At 52.7% G+C, this 16,256-nt stretch overlaps 1 protein-coding gene and 1 long non-coding RNA gene across 2 annotated transcripts in view; one reads left to right on the top strand and one right to left on the bottom strand.

Moving 5' to 3' along the window:
* Positions 1-134: 134 nt before the first annotated feature.
* The window catches only part of LOC134547212 (uncharacterized), a 25,109-nt gene continuing 8,987 nt past the window's right edge, over positions 135-16,256 (top strand). Inside the window, exon 1 of the long non-coding RNA XR_010079416.1 lies at positions 135-343. This is a non-coding gene — a long non-coding RNA (uncharacterized LOC134547212). The remainder of the gene's footprint in view (positions 344-16,256) is intronic.
* The window catches only part of AARS2 (alanyl-tRNA synthetase 2, mitochondrial), a 16,974-nt gene continuing 14,276 nt past the window's right edge, over positions 13,559-16,256 (bottom strand). Inside the window, exons 18-22 of the mRNA XM_063390875.1 lie at positions 16,097-16,219; positions 15,644-15,754; positions 14,702-14,785; positions 14,452-14,562; positions 13,559-14,070 (exon numbers count right to left, since the gene is read on the bottom strand). Coding sequence (XP_063246945.1) covers positions 13,906-14,070; positions 14,452-14,562; positions 14,702-14,785; positions 15,644-15,754; positions 16,097-16,219 — 594 coding nt within the window. The 3' untranslated portion in view covers positions 13,559-13,905. The remainder of the gene's footprint in view (positions 14,071-14,451; positions 14,563-14,701; positions 14,786-15,643; positions 15,755-16,096; positions 16,220-16,256) is intronic.

The following is a 16,256-nucleotide window of genomic DNA, read 5'->3' as shown; positions in this document are numbered from 1 at the left end:
GGCCCACCGCGCCGCGCTTCGAGAACCGGCCGGAACGGGCCGGGCAGGGCTGGCACAGGCCCGCCCACTGCCAGGGCAGGCCGGGCGGCAAGAGCCAGCGGGAAGGCAGAGGGACCGGAGCTGGGCCCCGCTGCAGCTCCTGGGAGGTAGTGCCGTGGGGAGCAGGAGCCCTGTTCCAGCACAGAGGAGATGTGGGAGCTCACCACCGTGCTCCACCAGTGCTGGGGAGAGGGAGGGGGGCATCTGCCGAAGTCCTGGACACTCCTGCAGCAGCAGCTGCTGTGGCGTCATGGAAAGAATGAGGCGAGGTGTGCGATGGGAATGGTTCGGTACCAGTCAAAGCGTGAGTACATTGTTGTCCTCAAGATCCCCGTTTCGTTGCATGTTTGTATGGCTAGAGGTACGCTGCCTGTGCCTGAAACAGGCTTGCTTCAAGGCCTCATATTTTGGGGCAGAACAACATCACAGGCAGGTCTGAGGGGGAGGAAAGCAAATCTGAGAACTCCACTGATGGCAAGAAGATCTTGGTCCATCTGCCATATGTTCATCTCTTCTCCTGTTCATGAGAAGAGGTGAAAATAACTTGTTCATTTTTCATTCTGTTGTTAACCATCCTCTGCAGAGGTGGGGGAAGACCAGAATCCTCATCAAGGCACACATCCCGCTGTGAAATACAAAGAGTAAACAAGGGGATGGAAACATGCATCTCCTCTTTCCCATTCCTCAGATCTAAGCACTGCAGCATTTGTCAGGGCATTTCCAGCCTGAAACAGGCTTTCACACCTTTGGAATGCTGATGTAACAGGCACATGAGGAGTGCAGCCAGCCTGTGCCCTGTGGGAGCATACATAACACTGGTGCCAGCTCTCATGATAGTCCTGCAAGTCCCATAATAGCTGGCAGTTTTAGGAAGTCGTGCTGACTTTCGTATAAAATTTACCTCCTGGTCATGAAGAAGATGTTAAAACCATGATCCCAGATCACCCCAAAGGCTCAGCAACAAAACAATAAATGCAAAGAGGCATAGATTTAAAAAAAAAAAAAGGATCAGGACTCTGAGGCTTCCTTTGTGAATTTCAAAGATGGAAAGTTAGACCTTGGCAGCAATGTACTTCTTCTTCTAGGTGTGGCCTGATTCTGTCACTCAGCTCCCCAGAAGACAGTGACACTGCCTGTGAGTCAAGCTGGTGTTTAACACAGTGAGGTAGTCAGAAGCCTTGCAAAGCCCTTCACAAACGCTAACCTCACACTGACCATGTTACTCCTGGGAACATATCTCCAGGGCTTTTGAGACCTTGAAAAGCAGAAATGAGAGCAACATAAAACCAGAGATATTTTCTCTTGCACTGATTTCCATGGACACATTTGGTCAGACTCCTGAATTGCAAAGGAGATAGCCAAACCAGATCCACAGAAATAGCACCCCTGAGTTGCCTGCATAACAATGATCAATTTCTGAGCAAGCCATCAACTGAGGTTTTTAGCCCACCTCATGTGCAATGTAATGCAAATGTCATGTTTTGAAGACTTCACAGTCCAACAGAGTCCAGCTGTGTCTACCCAGTCATTGATTCCCAGAGACAACAGTGCCCAATATTGCAGTCAGTTGTCAAAATTGATGCAATCAGGTGTTGAATCATATGCTGAAAAGAAGTAGAGGTACTCAAAAAATAGCTATGTTAACTCTTTCTCTACCTTAACATTTATTTCTATGAGTGTAGAAATTAGTGTTGTTCCCAGTGGGGTGTGCAGTGGCAGTTGCTCCTTAAATGATGTGGAGTAGGGATGCAGGGTAAAATACTGCATCCATTCTCATTCTCATCCCCACTGTTGACATCTGAGAGTGAGGATGAGGGAAGGTGCTGCTTCCTGGCCCTAGTGGCTAAAGCACTGACCTGCCAGTAGACCCCAGGTGCCCTCTGTATCCCTCCAGCTACCAGGTCTCAGATTTCCCCCAGACAGCACCTGTGATGGTGTTGTGCATTATCAGCTCTGCCAGCTTTGCCTGGAGTTGGAGGACAGGGTAACAACAGTTAAACCTTATATCACAACAAATAAATTGGACAGGAGCCAGGCCCTCCAGTGCCTTGTGTGGGAGGAACACATCCCAGAGAGCATCTTCTGCTGCTAATGTGATGGTTCAGGTGCTGTTGCAGAGACAGAGCTATGGCTGTAGGGTGACAACCTTTTTTAGTGTCCCAGCATGATGGACTAGAAACGTTATCCTCCCTGGCTTTGCCCAGCCACCAACACATTCTGCAGCCAAGCATTTCTCCTCTCTCTCTACCTCTACCTCTCCATTTCTCTCTACCTCTCCCTGTCTTCTCTCCAGTTACACCAGCACCAGCTGTCTCCTCAAGGACTTCAGGAACACATCTGGTGAGCTTTCTGCCCACAGCAAGTAGCAGGCTCTTTCTTTGCAGTGGCAGCTGGAGATAGAAGGAGTAAAAAAAAAAAACCCTCTCTGTGCATGTGTCCTCCTGGTCAGCTCTCCTCGTGCATCTCCTGCAGCCTCCCTGTGTCCTCACATCACACCATGGTGGCCAGAAGTCACCACACCAGTGCAGGATCTCGTTTCATTTGAGTCCTGTACTCCAGTGGGGCAGCCTCTCTAGCTGATGCCTGCAGCAAGGCAACCTCCGTCTGTCAGATGTGGTTTATCTCTCCGTGGGCGAGAACCATGGGCACAGCTGAAGGTCGGGTTTGAGAGGAGCCTGGTGGTGTGTGATGTCTGCTTGACACCAAAGAGATTCATTAGGGTAGGAGCCAGTGAGGTTTGTCCTCGGCACTGGTGGAGTCCTCTTTCGTTAATGGCTTCTACCCTTTCAATGAGGAGCACAGAAAGTTGCCAAAACTGGGCGGGACTCAGAAAATTGAGGATGCTGAGGTGCAGGGACTGGCTCCAAGGCTCTGTTTCCAGGCCCTCCTCTGGCTGGCTCCCTGCAGCTCTTGCTGGAAAACACTGCTTACAAGCAGCCAGCAGTTCCAGGAGTCCTGGGGGAAGCAGCAAAACAAATGACATCCTGAAAGGAGGAAAACTGCCCCTGTACAGCCAGTGCTGAAGGACAGGGGAGCAGGATGCTCTCTGTGCTGCTGCTCTCCCAAAGCTTTCTGGTCTCCCTGGGTCCCAGCAGGAACCATGCAGCTGCTGACAGCTATTAATAGATGGGGAGAACGTGGGCTCTTTTTCCTACTGCTTCCTGGGATGAATGGTAATTACCCTTAATGAGACTGGATTTGGTTCTACCTCCTACCTTCCAGCCCCCTTGCCTGCGCTGGCAGGGAGAGACCAGCCCATCTGCTGCCTGCTCTGCTCTGTGGGGAGCAGAGCCTGGCAGCAGGAGGGGAAGCTCATCTCCCCAGGATATCCCACAGATATCCCTGCTGGGATGCTGGGCACAGGGCAGGAGGCAGAGCCTGCCAGGTGACAGGCTGCAGCAGCTCCCCTCAGCCTGCCCTTTCCAGTGGCACACAGGAGCCCTGTGGGGGGTGAGATAAATGATCCCACCACAGACTGAGGGTGAGGGTGGCTTACATGCTCTCTGAGATTAATTAACGAAACAAAACAGGGGAACAAATAATCAGGAAGTCTGACCAGTTGCTGTGATTGGCATCCCCATTAGCATGCATCACACCAAGGTTTGTGAAAAGAGGTATCCTTCCTCCCTTGCTGGTGCAAAACCAGTCCCAGAATATTCCTGGACTTGCCCCCACCTTCCACAGGGCACAGTCTAGTTGCCATAGGGTTAATCAGGATATGACCTCCACAAGGGAGATGGTTTTGTTCTTCTCACACCTCCTCATCTCTGGCCTGAACTCTGAAACAGGAAGGTTTTCTTCATTCAGGTTACTTCAAAAATACTGCATAAATAGTGCAGGAGGCTTTCTTCATCCACTGGGAGGCTGTGTCTCCTAGGAATCACCTCCAAGTAAATGGAAGCAAATGTTAAATCTTTCTTGTACATCCCAGACTCTGGCTCTGGGGCAGGATATCCTCTGCATTGTGTTTGCCCAAGATGCTTTGTAAGGCTGCACTTCACAACCATACCTCCATGCTGTCCTGCCCACCTGAACAGCCACAGTGCCTCAGTGAATCTGCTCCCTGAAAACTTAGATTTTTCCTTCCTTGGTTCAGCTTAGCAGCTGGTAACACTTTCCACCATGGGAACCCCTTCCCTTCACTGACCCTTGCTGCTTGTAGCAGGGCAAGAGGAAAAAGGCTGCCCTATCTTGCCAAGCTGAAACTTCCCAGGCAAGACACTTTATCTGCCTGTTAGTTTTTAATTAGTTTTTTTCCCAGATCATATGTTTTCTTGACTGAATCAAAAATACCTTCCTGCAGGCAGGATCTATGCCCAGGGACCTACTGGTTCCCATTTGCAAACCCCTGCCTCCTTGCTTCTGGAGCCCTCTCTTTTCCCCCCTCTCCGAGATCACTCCAACGTCAGAAGTTTCAAGTCCCTCTGCTGACTCCCACTCAGTCCCTTGTGTTGCATCCAAGTGCCAGATGGCACTCTGGGCTCGAGAAGGAGCTGTGCCAGGCTCCCCTCCCTTTCTCTCCACCCTTCAGTGTACAAAAAAGAGACAGAGAACCAGCACTGCCAGATTTCAGGCTGCCGTGTTTGTGCCAGCTTCTGTGGTCTTCAGCCCCAGCTGCGGTGGGATTGACATGGGAGGTACTGGCACAGTCCTGGAGTGAGGGGTGCCAGGGAAGGGAGGACCTTCTCTGAATCTCCGCTCTGTGCCCAGCTCTGTGTTTTAATTAAGAACCAATGCCGAGGACACAACCACACCCACTGCTTCTTCCATGCTCCTCCGGCCCTGCCTCCTTCTTTTCTTCTTGGAAAATCTCTTGTTTGTCCAGGGTTGCTCACCAGCACTGGATAACTGCCTGCAAAAGTAGTTACAGGTCTGCAGGTCTGAAGGTTTAGCAAGCTCCTCTTGGGCAGGACAAGTACCCAGGCTGCCTATATTGAAACGAGGAGGAGGAGGAGGGGAAAAGCAGAGCAACTGCCCTACCAGAAGGTGGGTCACACAGGCTGTGGGCAGCAGAAACATCCTGTGTGTGAGTCCTGCTGGGAGCATGGGGCTGTGTTTGGACAGCAAAAGGAACTTGGCGAGGATGTGCTCAGATATTCCCAGCCTTTGTGCTTCAGATAGCTGCGTTAGCACAGTGCCTGCTGCTTTTGGCTCAGAACTGGCTGGCCCCTTGAGTAATCCCTCCTTTCCTGGAGGGACTCTGGTACTTTTTGCTGGCTCTTCTCGATACTCAGGGATGGGCATTTCCATTAGTACTGCCTCAGCTCTCGGGTCTCTGCTGTCACTACTGTGTCACAGCAACCCCCAGAGGTCCTGTCCCTAGAGCATGTGTCTCCTCACTGCCAGGTTCCTGTCACTCACCTCCTTGGAGGGGATGAGGAAGATATGATCCTTAGATGAGTCCAGGAGGAGACATGCACAGAAGATATGAGACGCATCCTGCTGCAAGAGGGCAGGTCATGAGGGACGCAGTTAATACAGAAATGCTGCTCACCGAGATTTTGCTAGCCCTCCTCCTCAGTTCCTGGTGAATGGGGTGCTGTTGTGTCCTTGCCAAGGATGCCAGCTGTGGCCAGCTTCCCTCAGCCGTGCTGGTCACATTCTGCCCTGCCCTGTCCACCCTGCTGGCTGCAGAGATGGGGAGACGTGGCATCACCACTGGACCAGCCTGGCACGGGTGCGTGAGCCAGGCTGGGGCGCCATGCGGGTGAAGAGAGCTGGCTGCGAACTTGGTTGGAGGAGGGAAAGCTTCTAGTTAGTGACTTCTATTCCTGTCTGGGCTTGTTGCAGACTTCACAACATTCAGAGCAGGTGTGAAGCTTTTCCCTTACCAGGCTGGGGATGAGAGTTAGTGGGAGGCTGTTTTCCAGCACTCTCATGGAGATGATCCATTGGTTTTGCATGGTCTCTTTTTTTCCACAGGATGGTCCATGATTTGCATTTTAGCTTGTGACTCTGTGTCATTCCCTTCCCTGCCCCAATTTCCACCTCTCCGTGTTGTGCTGTATTTACATAATTCCAAATGTTTGCAGCGGTGTAGGTGCTCAAGAGGGATGTGAAGCAGGATCAGATCCTACAGCACAGGCACTGCACTGTGAGATTTAGAAAATCCCAGAGGAGGCAGTGCATCATCCTTCCCTTGTGTGGCCACCAGAAAGCAGCTCAGAGGTCCACGGTCCTTGCTATATTTGAAATGAGGGCATCCTCCCTGCTCGCCTTATTTACCTCCAAGGCCAGCTTGGCTGGGATATCCTTTGCAGAGGGAACAACCAACACCCCTCACAAGTAGGCACCCCTTCCCTTGGAAGCTGGGGATGATCCCTGGAGCCTGACCCACAGAAGAAGGAGAGGAGCGGGAGGGGTTCAGCTGGGCTGTGTGGGCTGAGGGGGTGGGGGCACATGGGGAAGGAGGCACATTTTCTATCTCAGACCCTCAGTGTCTCCCAGGAGCAGCTCCACATCTCTTGTGTCAGGAGTTGCAGGGCCTGGTGTGGGGCAGGAGCAGAAGGGGGCCCTGTTCACCCTGTGACAGCAAGCACAATGTCGGGGCAGTCGCAGCGGTGGGAGCTGGACGCTGATGGGAGAGGACAGGCGGGAGCCTGCGCGCCCAGGGCTGCTGAGTTGACACTGTCCTTTGGTGCCCTCTCCCCAGCCCAGCGGAGCCCACACCGGTAGAGCTGCGGAGCTGCCAGCTGCCATCACTGTCCCTGCAGAGCCATGCTCTGTGACAGATCTGCTTCCTGCTGCTGCATTCAGCTCCCTGGCCTCGCTGCAGGGGATGGGGGCCGTGGCAGAGCCGTGGTCCCCTTGGTGTTCCCTTTCAGGGCTTGGCTGGTGGAGCAGGGCCCCCAAGCATCGTGCTGTGTGCTGGGGGAGCTGGGTGCACGCTGCCAGATGCTCCCCACCGCAGCTCTCTGCCACTGCCCCCTGAAGGTCTGTGCCGTGTCCGGCAGCATCGCAGGCCAGCCCAGGGAGAACCACTGGGCTTCCCTCCCGTGCCCCATTGCTGCATCCAGATTGCTCTGGCCAAGGGAGCTGGGCTGGCATGCTGCAGGCTCTGCCTGCAGCTGCTGAGCCAGGCCGTCTGGAAACCCTACACTCGAGGATTTGTTCAAGGGTCAGAGATTGCCTGATGCCTGCAGCGTGCTTTTGAACCTGCGAGGAGCTACCTGGAATGTTCCCAAGGACTTCTGCAGTGCCAGCAATGTGCCAAGCCCAGCTGCTGCCTCTGTGCCTGCTCTGTCCCTGGGTTATGCCCTGTGGACCAGTGTAAAGCTGTCCATCCCTGATTCTAAGTCCAGCTGTCCCCCTCCACTCTGAGGTCTTTGGCTCTGCCTGCTAGGGCCAACTCATCCCGCTCAGCTGTGGTTTTTGGCTGCACTGCTTGGTGGATCTCTCCTTCTTCCATCTCCCTGGCTGGGTGCCCAGGGTGATGCTGCTCCCCCAGGGCTGGGAACCCCAGTTGCAGAGCCCTCACTTGCTGTCTTTTCTGCAGAGAAATGCCAGCTCCATGACCTTCTGATGTGGACAGGGGGTCTCTTCTCCCAGACCCTGCCTCTGGTAGGGAGGGCTGGTGCCCGTGGTGGGGCCACCCTAGACATTGCAGCTCATCCTGCTGCTGCAGTGCTGTGAAAGCCAGCAACTCTTGGGGCAACCAGCTCTAGCAGGAAGCTCTCCTGGCTCTCTGCATGTCCAGTCTGTTCCAGGTGGGTGATTCCTGTGTTTCTAACAAGGCAGGGGAAGAAAATTAAAAGCCCAAGTGAGCAAAGCCGCCAGGCTGAGCCAGGAAACGTCAGAAATGCCTCTGTCAACACTGCAGCTGAGGCAAGCAGGCAGGCAGGCAGCTTCTTAATTATTGATGGTACTTATAAATAAATGCTGGGGCAGGGAGGAGAAGGTTATTACAGTGCAGAGGAGCCACTTCTGGGTGGGGGAGGGAACCTGAGAACTTGCTTGTTTTAGAGGTCATTTAGTTTTGCCTCTCTTTCCCTTTTTTTCTATAAAACTCGGTGATATTTGAGTTGGTGGATTATCTTCCCTGTGCATCTTCTTCTTGCACCTGCCTAACCTGGCCAGCCAGGAGGAGGAGAGAGGAAAGACACCCATGAGGGCAGTGAGAGAAAGAAGGGGGAGGGAGGGAGGAAACACTGTGTGGAATGTGGGACAAACAGGCAAACGAGGAGACAACGAAATTAGTAGAGCAGCAAATCCTAACCCGAGTGTAAATAATTTTTCACCATGTGAAAAGAAGGTCTATGTAGGCTCAGATTTATCTTCCTGTTCCTGGAGCTCAAGCCCAGGCAATCTCTGATGCAAAGCAAGAGCAAAGTGCGTGACATGAGGCTGGGCAAGGACTAGAAGGAGATGCAGGGATCTTGGTTGGGGACTGGAATAGTAACCCAGTGTCTGCACAGCCTCAGGGACTTTTGCAGCAGGCTCAGGGTGATGTGTTCCACAAAAAACAGATTATCTGATGGCAATAGTTCTGGGATAGGGATCCCACAGCCAGCTGCAAACACAGGAAGGGTTTTGGGTTAGGATTTTGGAATTACAGTGGAATTAAACCAGTACTTTGAGACTGACAGCCCCCATAGGAGTCTTAAGTGAGTGCGTATGGTAGGACTTCACAACTTGTTCTGAAGCCCTCCAGCTTACAAAAGTGAGCACTCGGGCACTGGGTGCAATACAGACTCAGGCACAAGGGAGCTCCTTCTGGTCTACAGGGTCATCTTCCATCCCGCCCAGTCTCAAGGGAGTCACTACATGTGGTGGGCAGCAGCACCCCAATGCCTGGGGCTGGTCATGGGTACAGCTTTGGGTGCAGCTTTGCTCACCTGTCCTCTGGAGCCTGCCACGGTTACACAGCTGCAGGATGAGCAGCTCTGCAGTGCATGGGGGATGCAGCCGCACATGGCTCTCTGGATGCAGACTGGGTAACACCCTGACAGCCTCACTGCATTCCCTCTGTGCTGACACCCTGAGACCCCACAGCCACCCTCCAGTGACCCAGAATGACACTGATCAAAATTCAGCCCTCGATGGAAACGGGCTGCTCCCGGTCAGGAGGGTGGGCTCAGTGGCAGGGTGCTGCTGACAAAAGTTGGGATGGTGATGGGGAGGAGAGGTCAAGGGATGCAGAAGCATCCTCCCAGCCCTGTGGGTTCTGCAGGTGCTTTCTGGAGGAGAGGAGCTTTGGGTTGCAGCTGAAGTCCCGCCTCTCTGCAAGCGGCATGGAAACGCCAGCTGCAGTCCGGGCCGAGGAGCTGCATGCAAAGCGCCAGAGCTCTCACGGAACCAGCTGGCCGTGAAGGGCACGCGGCAAAGGCGGCTGCTGGGATTCCCCAGGAAATGCCCCTCCTGCCTCTTTGGGCGCCGGGCATGCTGCTGTGGACAGCATTCGCCTGCACTGGAAACTTCTCCTCTACAGAAATATTCTCTGGAAGCCGGGAACCCAGAGCTAGAGGGGTGATTCAGCCAGGGGGTGTTCCTGCCCAGCCCAGGCTGCCTGTCCCGCAGCTGAACACCTCCAGCACAGAACCATTTCTCTCCTCTCCCAGGCATGCGGGATGTAGAAGGTGAGCAGCAGCACCAGCTCGCCATAGCCCTGAGCTGCTCCCAAGGGATGGGAAGTCTGGCCTTGCCATGGCTGCCGAGTCCGTGGGTCCCCTCCACAGCCTCACGTGTTCTGTGCCGCGGCTGCTCACAAGTGCTGGCTGCTGCAGGAACAGGGAGCCAGGGGTGCAGGGCAGTGTGAGGGTGAGAGCCTGCAAGTGTAACCCAGAATCCTGGATATGTGGATGCTTGGATTACACGTGCACATGTGTGCTGTGGCCAGTTCAGTGCTCACCATCACTATGCAGGTAGAATCACAGAATCATAGAACAGGTTGGGTTGGGAAGGACCCATAAAGGCCATGTCTGGTTCCCTGTCCCCGAGGTGCTCTCCCTCCCAGTAGGGCTCGGCCTGGACATGCTACATTATGTTTGGTGTCTCTGGGGGGTGGCTCAGCACCAGATCTGATGGACCAAGCCCCACAGCTTTTGAGCATGTGGCTTAGCATGCTTTTAACATCCTCTCCATGGCTCAGCTCTCCTACTACCACAACCCCAGGACCTTCCTGAAGTGAGTCCTATGGCACCAGTGCAGCATGTCAAGACCCTGCAGCAGCCTGTCCCGAGGTTTGGAGTGGCAGGAGTGCCTAGGGAGAGCTGGGCTTCTCCCAGACACTGTGTGCCAGCCTCCCAGTCTGCAGCCCAGGCTACTGAGGGTGAAGCTCCTGGAGCAAAGTGCATGAGAGAAGACACACAAATACTTTCTGCTCCCCTTTTGCCAATGTCAGGCAGTTGCTTGGGCTGCTTGGGGTTGATGCTGGCAAGCCCTTGCCTTGCAGGTGCCCTTAAGGGACCTCGGGGTCCATCTGGCCCTATGAAGGTGTTGCCAACCTGGCAGCACCAGCTCACAGCACAAACCCCATCGTCTTTTAATTAGTTTCCCACTTCCTGCTGTCCCTTCTGTGTGCACGTGTTTGGAGGTGTGCTGTGTGCTGCTCGCACCTTACATCTTTGAAAGGGAACATAGGCTGCAATTTTGGCCAGAGAACTATTCCAAACTTGTGTTTCATTTCCCAAAGCCTTCCCAGTTGGGCATTGCCTGATCTCCTGCTGACATGCAGGGCATGCCAGGCACAAATGTGGCAGCAGCACAGCTGCAGCACAGTATGTGAATGTCTTGTCCCCCTGCAGTAGGGAGAGAGGAGGATGGGATCTAAATCTGCACACTAGGACTTCACCAGTAGAACGACAGGAAATGCCCTCCCCTAGAACCAGCAGCCTGGCATGGCTGCAACACAAACTCCAGCATTTCTACTGCAGTGACCCACTTTACCAGCCCGAGCTGATATGGGCACCATGGATGACTCCACAGAAGCACTCTTTGGTAGGATAAGATCCATCTTCGCCTTCAATTCCAGAACACTTTTAGTGCTACTGTACTTACAAGATCAGGATTTGGTTATGCTGTGACATCACTGATTCTTGTAAGCTCAGAAAGGATATGGGAAATACTGAATTTCATGTCTATAAAAGCCAAGAGCAGCAAAGGAGGAGGAAGAAAATGGGGTTTCCAAGACAGCCCCAGAGGAGGCAGAAGAGCACCACTGTAGCAGGTGCAGCCCTGCTAATGGAGCAGGTGGCTCTTAGGTTTATAGAAAGGGGGTGCAGGAGATGCAGCAACCCTGGTTGTGGTGGGTGCTGGGGCTGCTGCAAATACCCTGGGAACAGAGAGTCATTTTCCCATGGAAAACAAGAGGGGACAAACAGAAGTGCCAAGGCATCAGGTCTTTGCTGCTCACTCACCACACAGTGCTGAGAGCCCAACAGCTCCAAGAGCCACTGCTCTGTGGTGCCTCTGGCAGCATCCCTTCACTTTCCACAGGACTGCTGTCAGGGGCTAAGAAAAGTCATTACCTGGAAGGGCAATACTCAGACCTCTGCCCTTTAAGGGGTTGGGCAAAAGTCTTTGAGGTCAAATAATCAAATAAAGCAAATAATCAAGCCAAAGCAGGTTAATTCCATGAGGCTGCTGCTGGCAAGCTCAGGCTCTGCTTTTGGAGCATCATGCAGGAGCAGCTCAAGCCAGCGTTCCTTTCCTCCTCCTCACACCTACTCTGCAACACCGAGAGGAGACATCATCTGTGGCAGCTATTAATAAAGCAGCACAACAGCACACTGGGAAAGTGCTTTCCCAGTAACACAGAACATTCCTTCCCAGCCTCACCTGGTGCTGCTGGGGCCCAGGTGAAACACAGGAATTGTGCCACACTGGGCACTGATGGTGCTTTCAGCTGATGACATGAACCATCCTCCACATACCCTCTCCAGCACCCTACCAGCCTCGTCACAAGAGCCCTGAAGCACTGGGCTAGGTGTTCCAGCTCTCCCCAGTGCTCAGATGCAGGGATGCAGGGAGCACCAGTAGCACCTCCGCATCCAGAAATGGAAAGGATTTTGAGAAGACACCAAGCTGCTGTGCTACAGTGGAATGCAGGCAGGGCCTGGGATGAGCAGCACCCTGCCCTACTGGCAGTGATGAAAGAAAGGGGCCTATGCACCCCTCTGATGGCTGAACTCTTGCAGCAGGGGCAGAGGCCCGAGACCTTGGCTCACAGATCCCTTTGCAATAAGGCCTGCATTAAGCTTCCTGGCTGAAAGCAGCATTTACTGAACCAAAGGCTTAAGGTCTGTACTCTTGCTGTAGCTGTCAGTGATTTGGGGGAGGAGAGGACAGCTGGGAGCACCATCAGCCTCTAAAGGCTCCCCATTCCTTCTGCCTCTGAGTCCTCACATTTATATCTGACACCTTCCAATGCAAAACCAGCTGCTGGCACTTCACAAAGATGAGCAGGAGCCACATTAAGCCATAGGGACCACATATGAGATTTTGGGCTGGACAACCACTGACATATGGAAGAAAACCTCTTGTCTGCTAATGACACCCCCCAAAGTCCACATCCCTTTTTCTCCTAAGAGAAGCTGTTCACTGAAGAGAAGGGAAATGAGGCTCTGCTCACAGCAGTTATTCCCCCTCCCTCAGGCAGACAGTTAAGTGGGAAGCCTCTCATTCGGACACAGCCATTCCCCACTACATCCTCTTCACTAATCTGTATTTATGTGACAGCCATTTCCTGCTACCCATCCATCAGCATCACTGTGCTTCTACCCCTCCTCCCTCTCTCCCCAAAAGCAGGCAGCTACTGCTCCTCCATCTCCCTTCACAGTGACAGGCAATCCTACCTGCTGGTGAAATTCATCTGTGGCAGGCTGCTCTTGCTGCTCACAGGGTGAAAACCAGCTTGTATCAGTATCCTGTTGCACTTGTGCCTCAGCTACTATTTATGATCTCTGTTCAGGTCAATCTTGTATCTAAAACAACGATGCTTTGGCCAGGAGCTCTCAACATCACTCTAACAGTGAAGTATGAAATGTCTTTATGAATTGAATTTGCTGGGTCCACCACTCTTTGTGAAAAATAACCAGTTTATGAGACCTGCTCACCTCAAGACAGAGCAGGGCACAGTTGTGCTGCAAGGACTTCCATGCTGCAACTCAGCAACAGTTTCCATTCTCACAACTCATTATGTCAGTGTTGGTTTTTAGGTATGAGCCGGTAAGAAGACAGAAGGGAGGACTTGCAAGGGAGTGACAGGAAGAAATAGACATGAGAACATTCATCCAAAGCAAAGAGGTGGAGAGGGGGACAATTTTGTTTCCTCAGTGCTGAGGACTGGCTTCAGGACTACGTATTGCACAGCTGAACAAGCCTGAGCCCACAAACAAGGTGGGATTTCTCTAATTTCTAAATTAGAGTTACATTTTTAATCAGAGGGGTGTCCTGAGTTCTACAGTAGGAAGGAACTGCTTAAACAAGAGTACAATGCCGACTTCTGGAGCTGCAGGGGAAGAACGAACCCCTCTGCCAGAGCAGAAAAAAAAAGGTGCAGCTAACAAGAAACATCAGGTGATTGGATACTCTCTACCATTTAATGGCTTTAAGATAACGGTGCCAACTCCCCATGCTCTCACAAAATCTCTGTGCTGGTCTTGTGGCAAGATTTGCACTGTTCCATGAGAAGCAGGATCTGCTGTTGCAGCTATTGCTTTCCAAGGCTCCATCCCCATCTGCTCGTGCTGCGACCAGGCAGCATCATTCTGTCAGTGGGGTCTCTGCTTGTCCTGGATGGTCAGAAGTCAAGTGCTCCAAGGCAGTGGTTGCAGCAATGTTCAGCTGCTAATCCTTTCAGATGGGCAGAGTATGTGCTTGGTATCAAGTGTCCAGCTGGGTGCATACAGCTGTCCTGGCACTAAAGCATCACAGTTTGCTCTGAGCGAACTCCAGTGCAGTAGTCAGGGCTCCCTGCATGCCTTTGGCATTTCCACTGCCCTTAGCTACGATGGGAGAGCCTCCTGCCTTCCCTTCCATCTGTGCACAGACAGCCACGGCCCAGTCAGCGGCAGAGAACGCAGGGAGGCACTTCTGGGAAGAGACACAGGGAAGTTATTTGTACCGTGGGGCAGCCTGCAGTCTAAGAATAAAGAAAGGTAACAGCATCCTCTCCTCACCCAGCCTCAGGCAGTCATGACCATGAGGACCACAAGGGCTAAGCTTACATGTTAACACTGTGTTCTGCCCCTGGGCAAATAGCCAGGAGGATCCAGGGATATCTGTGCCCAGCAGAGACTGAAAGCACACCTGGGCCCAGTACAGCCATGTCAGGTTCTGCCCCTGTGTGATTAACCACCAACACTGGGCAAAACCCCAGGAAAGATTGAGGCTTTCAAGCAGGACCTGCTGAGCAGTGGGTCCAGACCCTCTTGGCAGGCAGGTTCCCCTTGTCTCTGTCAGGGTTCTGCTTACCTTGGATACCTGACAGGCACAGAGCACCTCACCCGAAGCCTGAGGGCTGAGCAGCAAGACTGATGTGCCAGGAGACTTGTCACACAGCTGGTTCACTACTTTCATTAGGATCTAGGAGAGGCAGGGAGAAGAGAGGTCAGGCTACAGCAAAGGAAACCAGCATCCAGCAGAAAATGTGCCCAGCAACACCCTCCTGCTATCTGCAGCACCTGAGGTACCGCTGGGGCAACAAAGAATGTGGATTACTCACGGAGAGGGAATTGGCTGGGACAGTATCAATGATGACAGGCTGGTTGCAGTATTTTGCTAGCAAGATTTGTGCTGCCTTCTCAGCCTGGAGGGAGAAAAACACAGCACTTTGAAGGGCTCCTGGCTGCACAGGGTGGGCTGGATGGGGATATATCCATGTAATATATACACAAAGGGAATGCAAGCGCTGCTCTGTGGGACAGATGGGAGATGTTTGATAGCAGAAGTCAAAGTAAGACTAGCAGACTGAAATCTCCATGTGGAGACCTGAACAGCCCTCCTTCCCCAAATGCAAGCAGAGATGAACCCCTGTCAAAAGTGGAATAGAGAGTGTTCCTTTCAGTCTCCAGCCTCTCTCCTGGACCTATACAGTGTCTCAGGAAGGCTTCTGTGGCAAGATGCTCCTACTTTAAGAAAGGGATAGTTCTTCCTGAGATCTCCAAGTTATCAGTAAGTGTTTCTAATCTGCTTTTAATGTAAATTGGCAGAACACAAACATATGGGGGAAGCACAGCAATATCCGTGTAGCTGGAAGATAGGATCTGTCCTAACACTGTCTGACTGTATAACTTTGTTAAGCCCACTGTGAGGACCATCTCATCCTCTCCATACATAAACAACGAGGTGATGCCCAATGCCTGTGGGTGTTGGCCAAAAGTGCTGGTATGGGGCTCTCTGTTCTCACAGGCAGGGAGACATGGAAATTGTGCAGGTCCTGAAAGCCCAGCCAGTCATTCTCTGCATTTTACACAATGGCCCCATAAACAACGGGCAGTGAAATCAACCCAATACAGGGCTTGTGTTGTACTGCACGTGACTGTACAGGCTGTCTTCTGCCTTCTGAGACCCTAGTGACTGAGTGGCTGTGCAGAGTGACAGAGACACCAGGTCCAGTGGTGGTGCTATCAGCTGGCTGCCAGTCAGCGTGCTGCTGCCTCAGTACCTGCTGCAGCTCCAGTTTCTTGATAGCCGTGTTGGCTGTTCGCTGTAGTGCTTTCAGGATGGTCTGTAGCTCCTTTCTTTGCCACTGGGGCATTGCAGTGCTGGATACCACCTGCAAGAGAATCTGCTCTGTAAGAACATTAAACTGTACCCCTTGACATAAAGTGCTAGTTCTCTGGGAGGTCAGGCTGGAGCACGGCCTCTTCCCAGACCTTGCTTTGACCCACGTGATCAGGGCAGCCAGTCACTGTGCTGAGCAGCTTTTTCTTTTCAGCTGGGCATCTGCAACACTGCCACCGGGACAGTGGCAAAAATCCTTATGACCAAAGAGGCAACAGCAGGTAGCAACTTGCCCTTGCTATTGACCATGGTAAGACATGAACCTGACAGGGCAAAAGTCATGTGTCTCATGTGCCTGTGCTGGGCTCTTTCTGTACAGGAGTGTAATCCTTACTTTGGTCAACTGGCCCACTTCTTTGGAGAGGTTCTGCATCTCAGGAATAGAGGTGATCCTCTGCTTCATTCGTAGGGACACAGAGTCCACTTCCATAGCCAAGCACTGGCCTACTTCCCGGGCCTGCAGAGATGGAAGAATGCATGCTTCAAATGCAGCA

Source organism: Prinia subflava, chromosome 2 (genome assembly GCF_021018805.1).
Source record: "Prinia subflava isolate CZ2003 ecotype Zambia chromosome 2, Cam_Psub_1.2, whole genome shotgun sequence".
In the NCBI taxonomy this organism is placed as follows: domain Eukaryota; kingdom Metazoa; phylum Chordata; class Aves; order Passeriformes; family Cisticolidae; genus Prinia; species Prinia subflava.
This window is presented reverse-complemented; position numbering and strand designations above follow the sequence as displayed.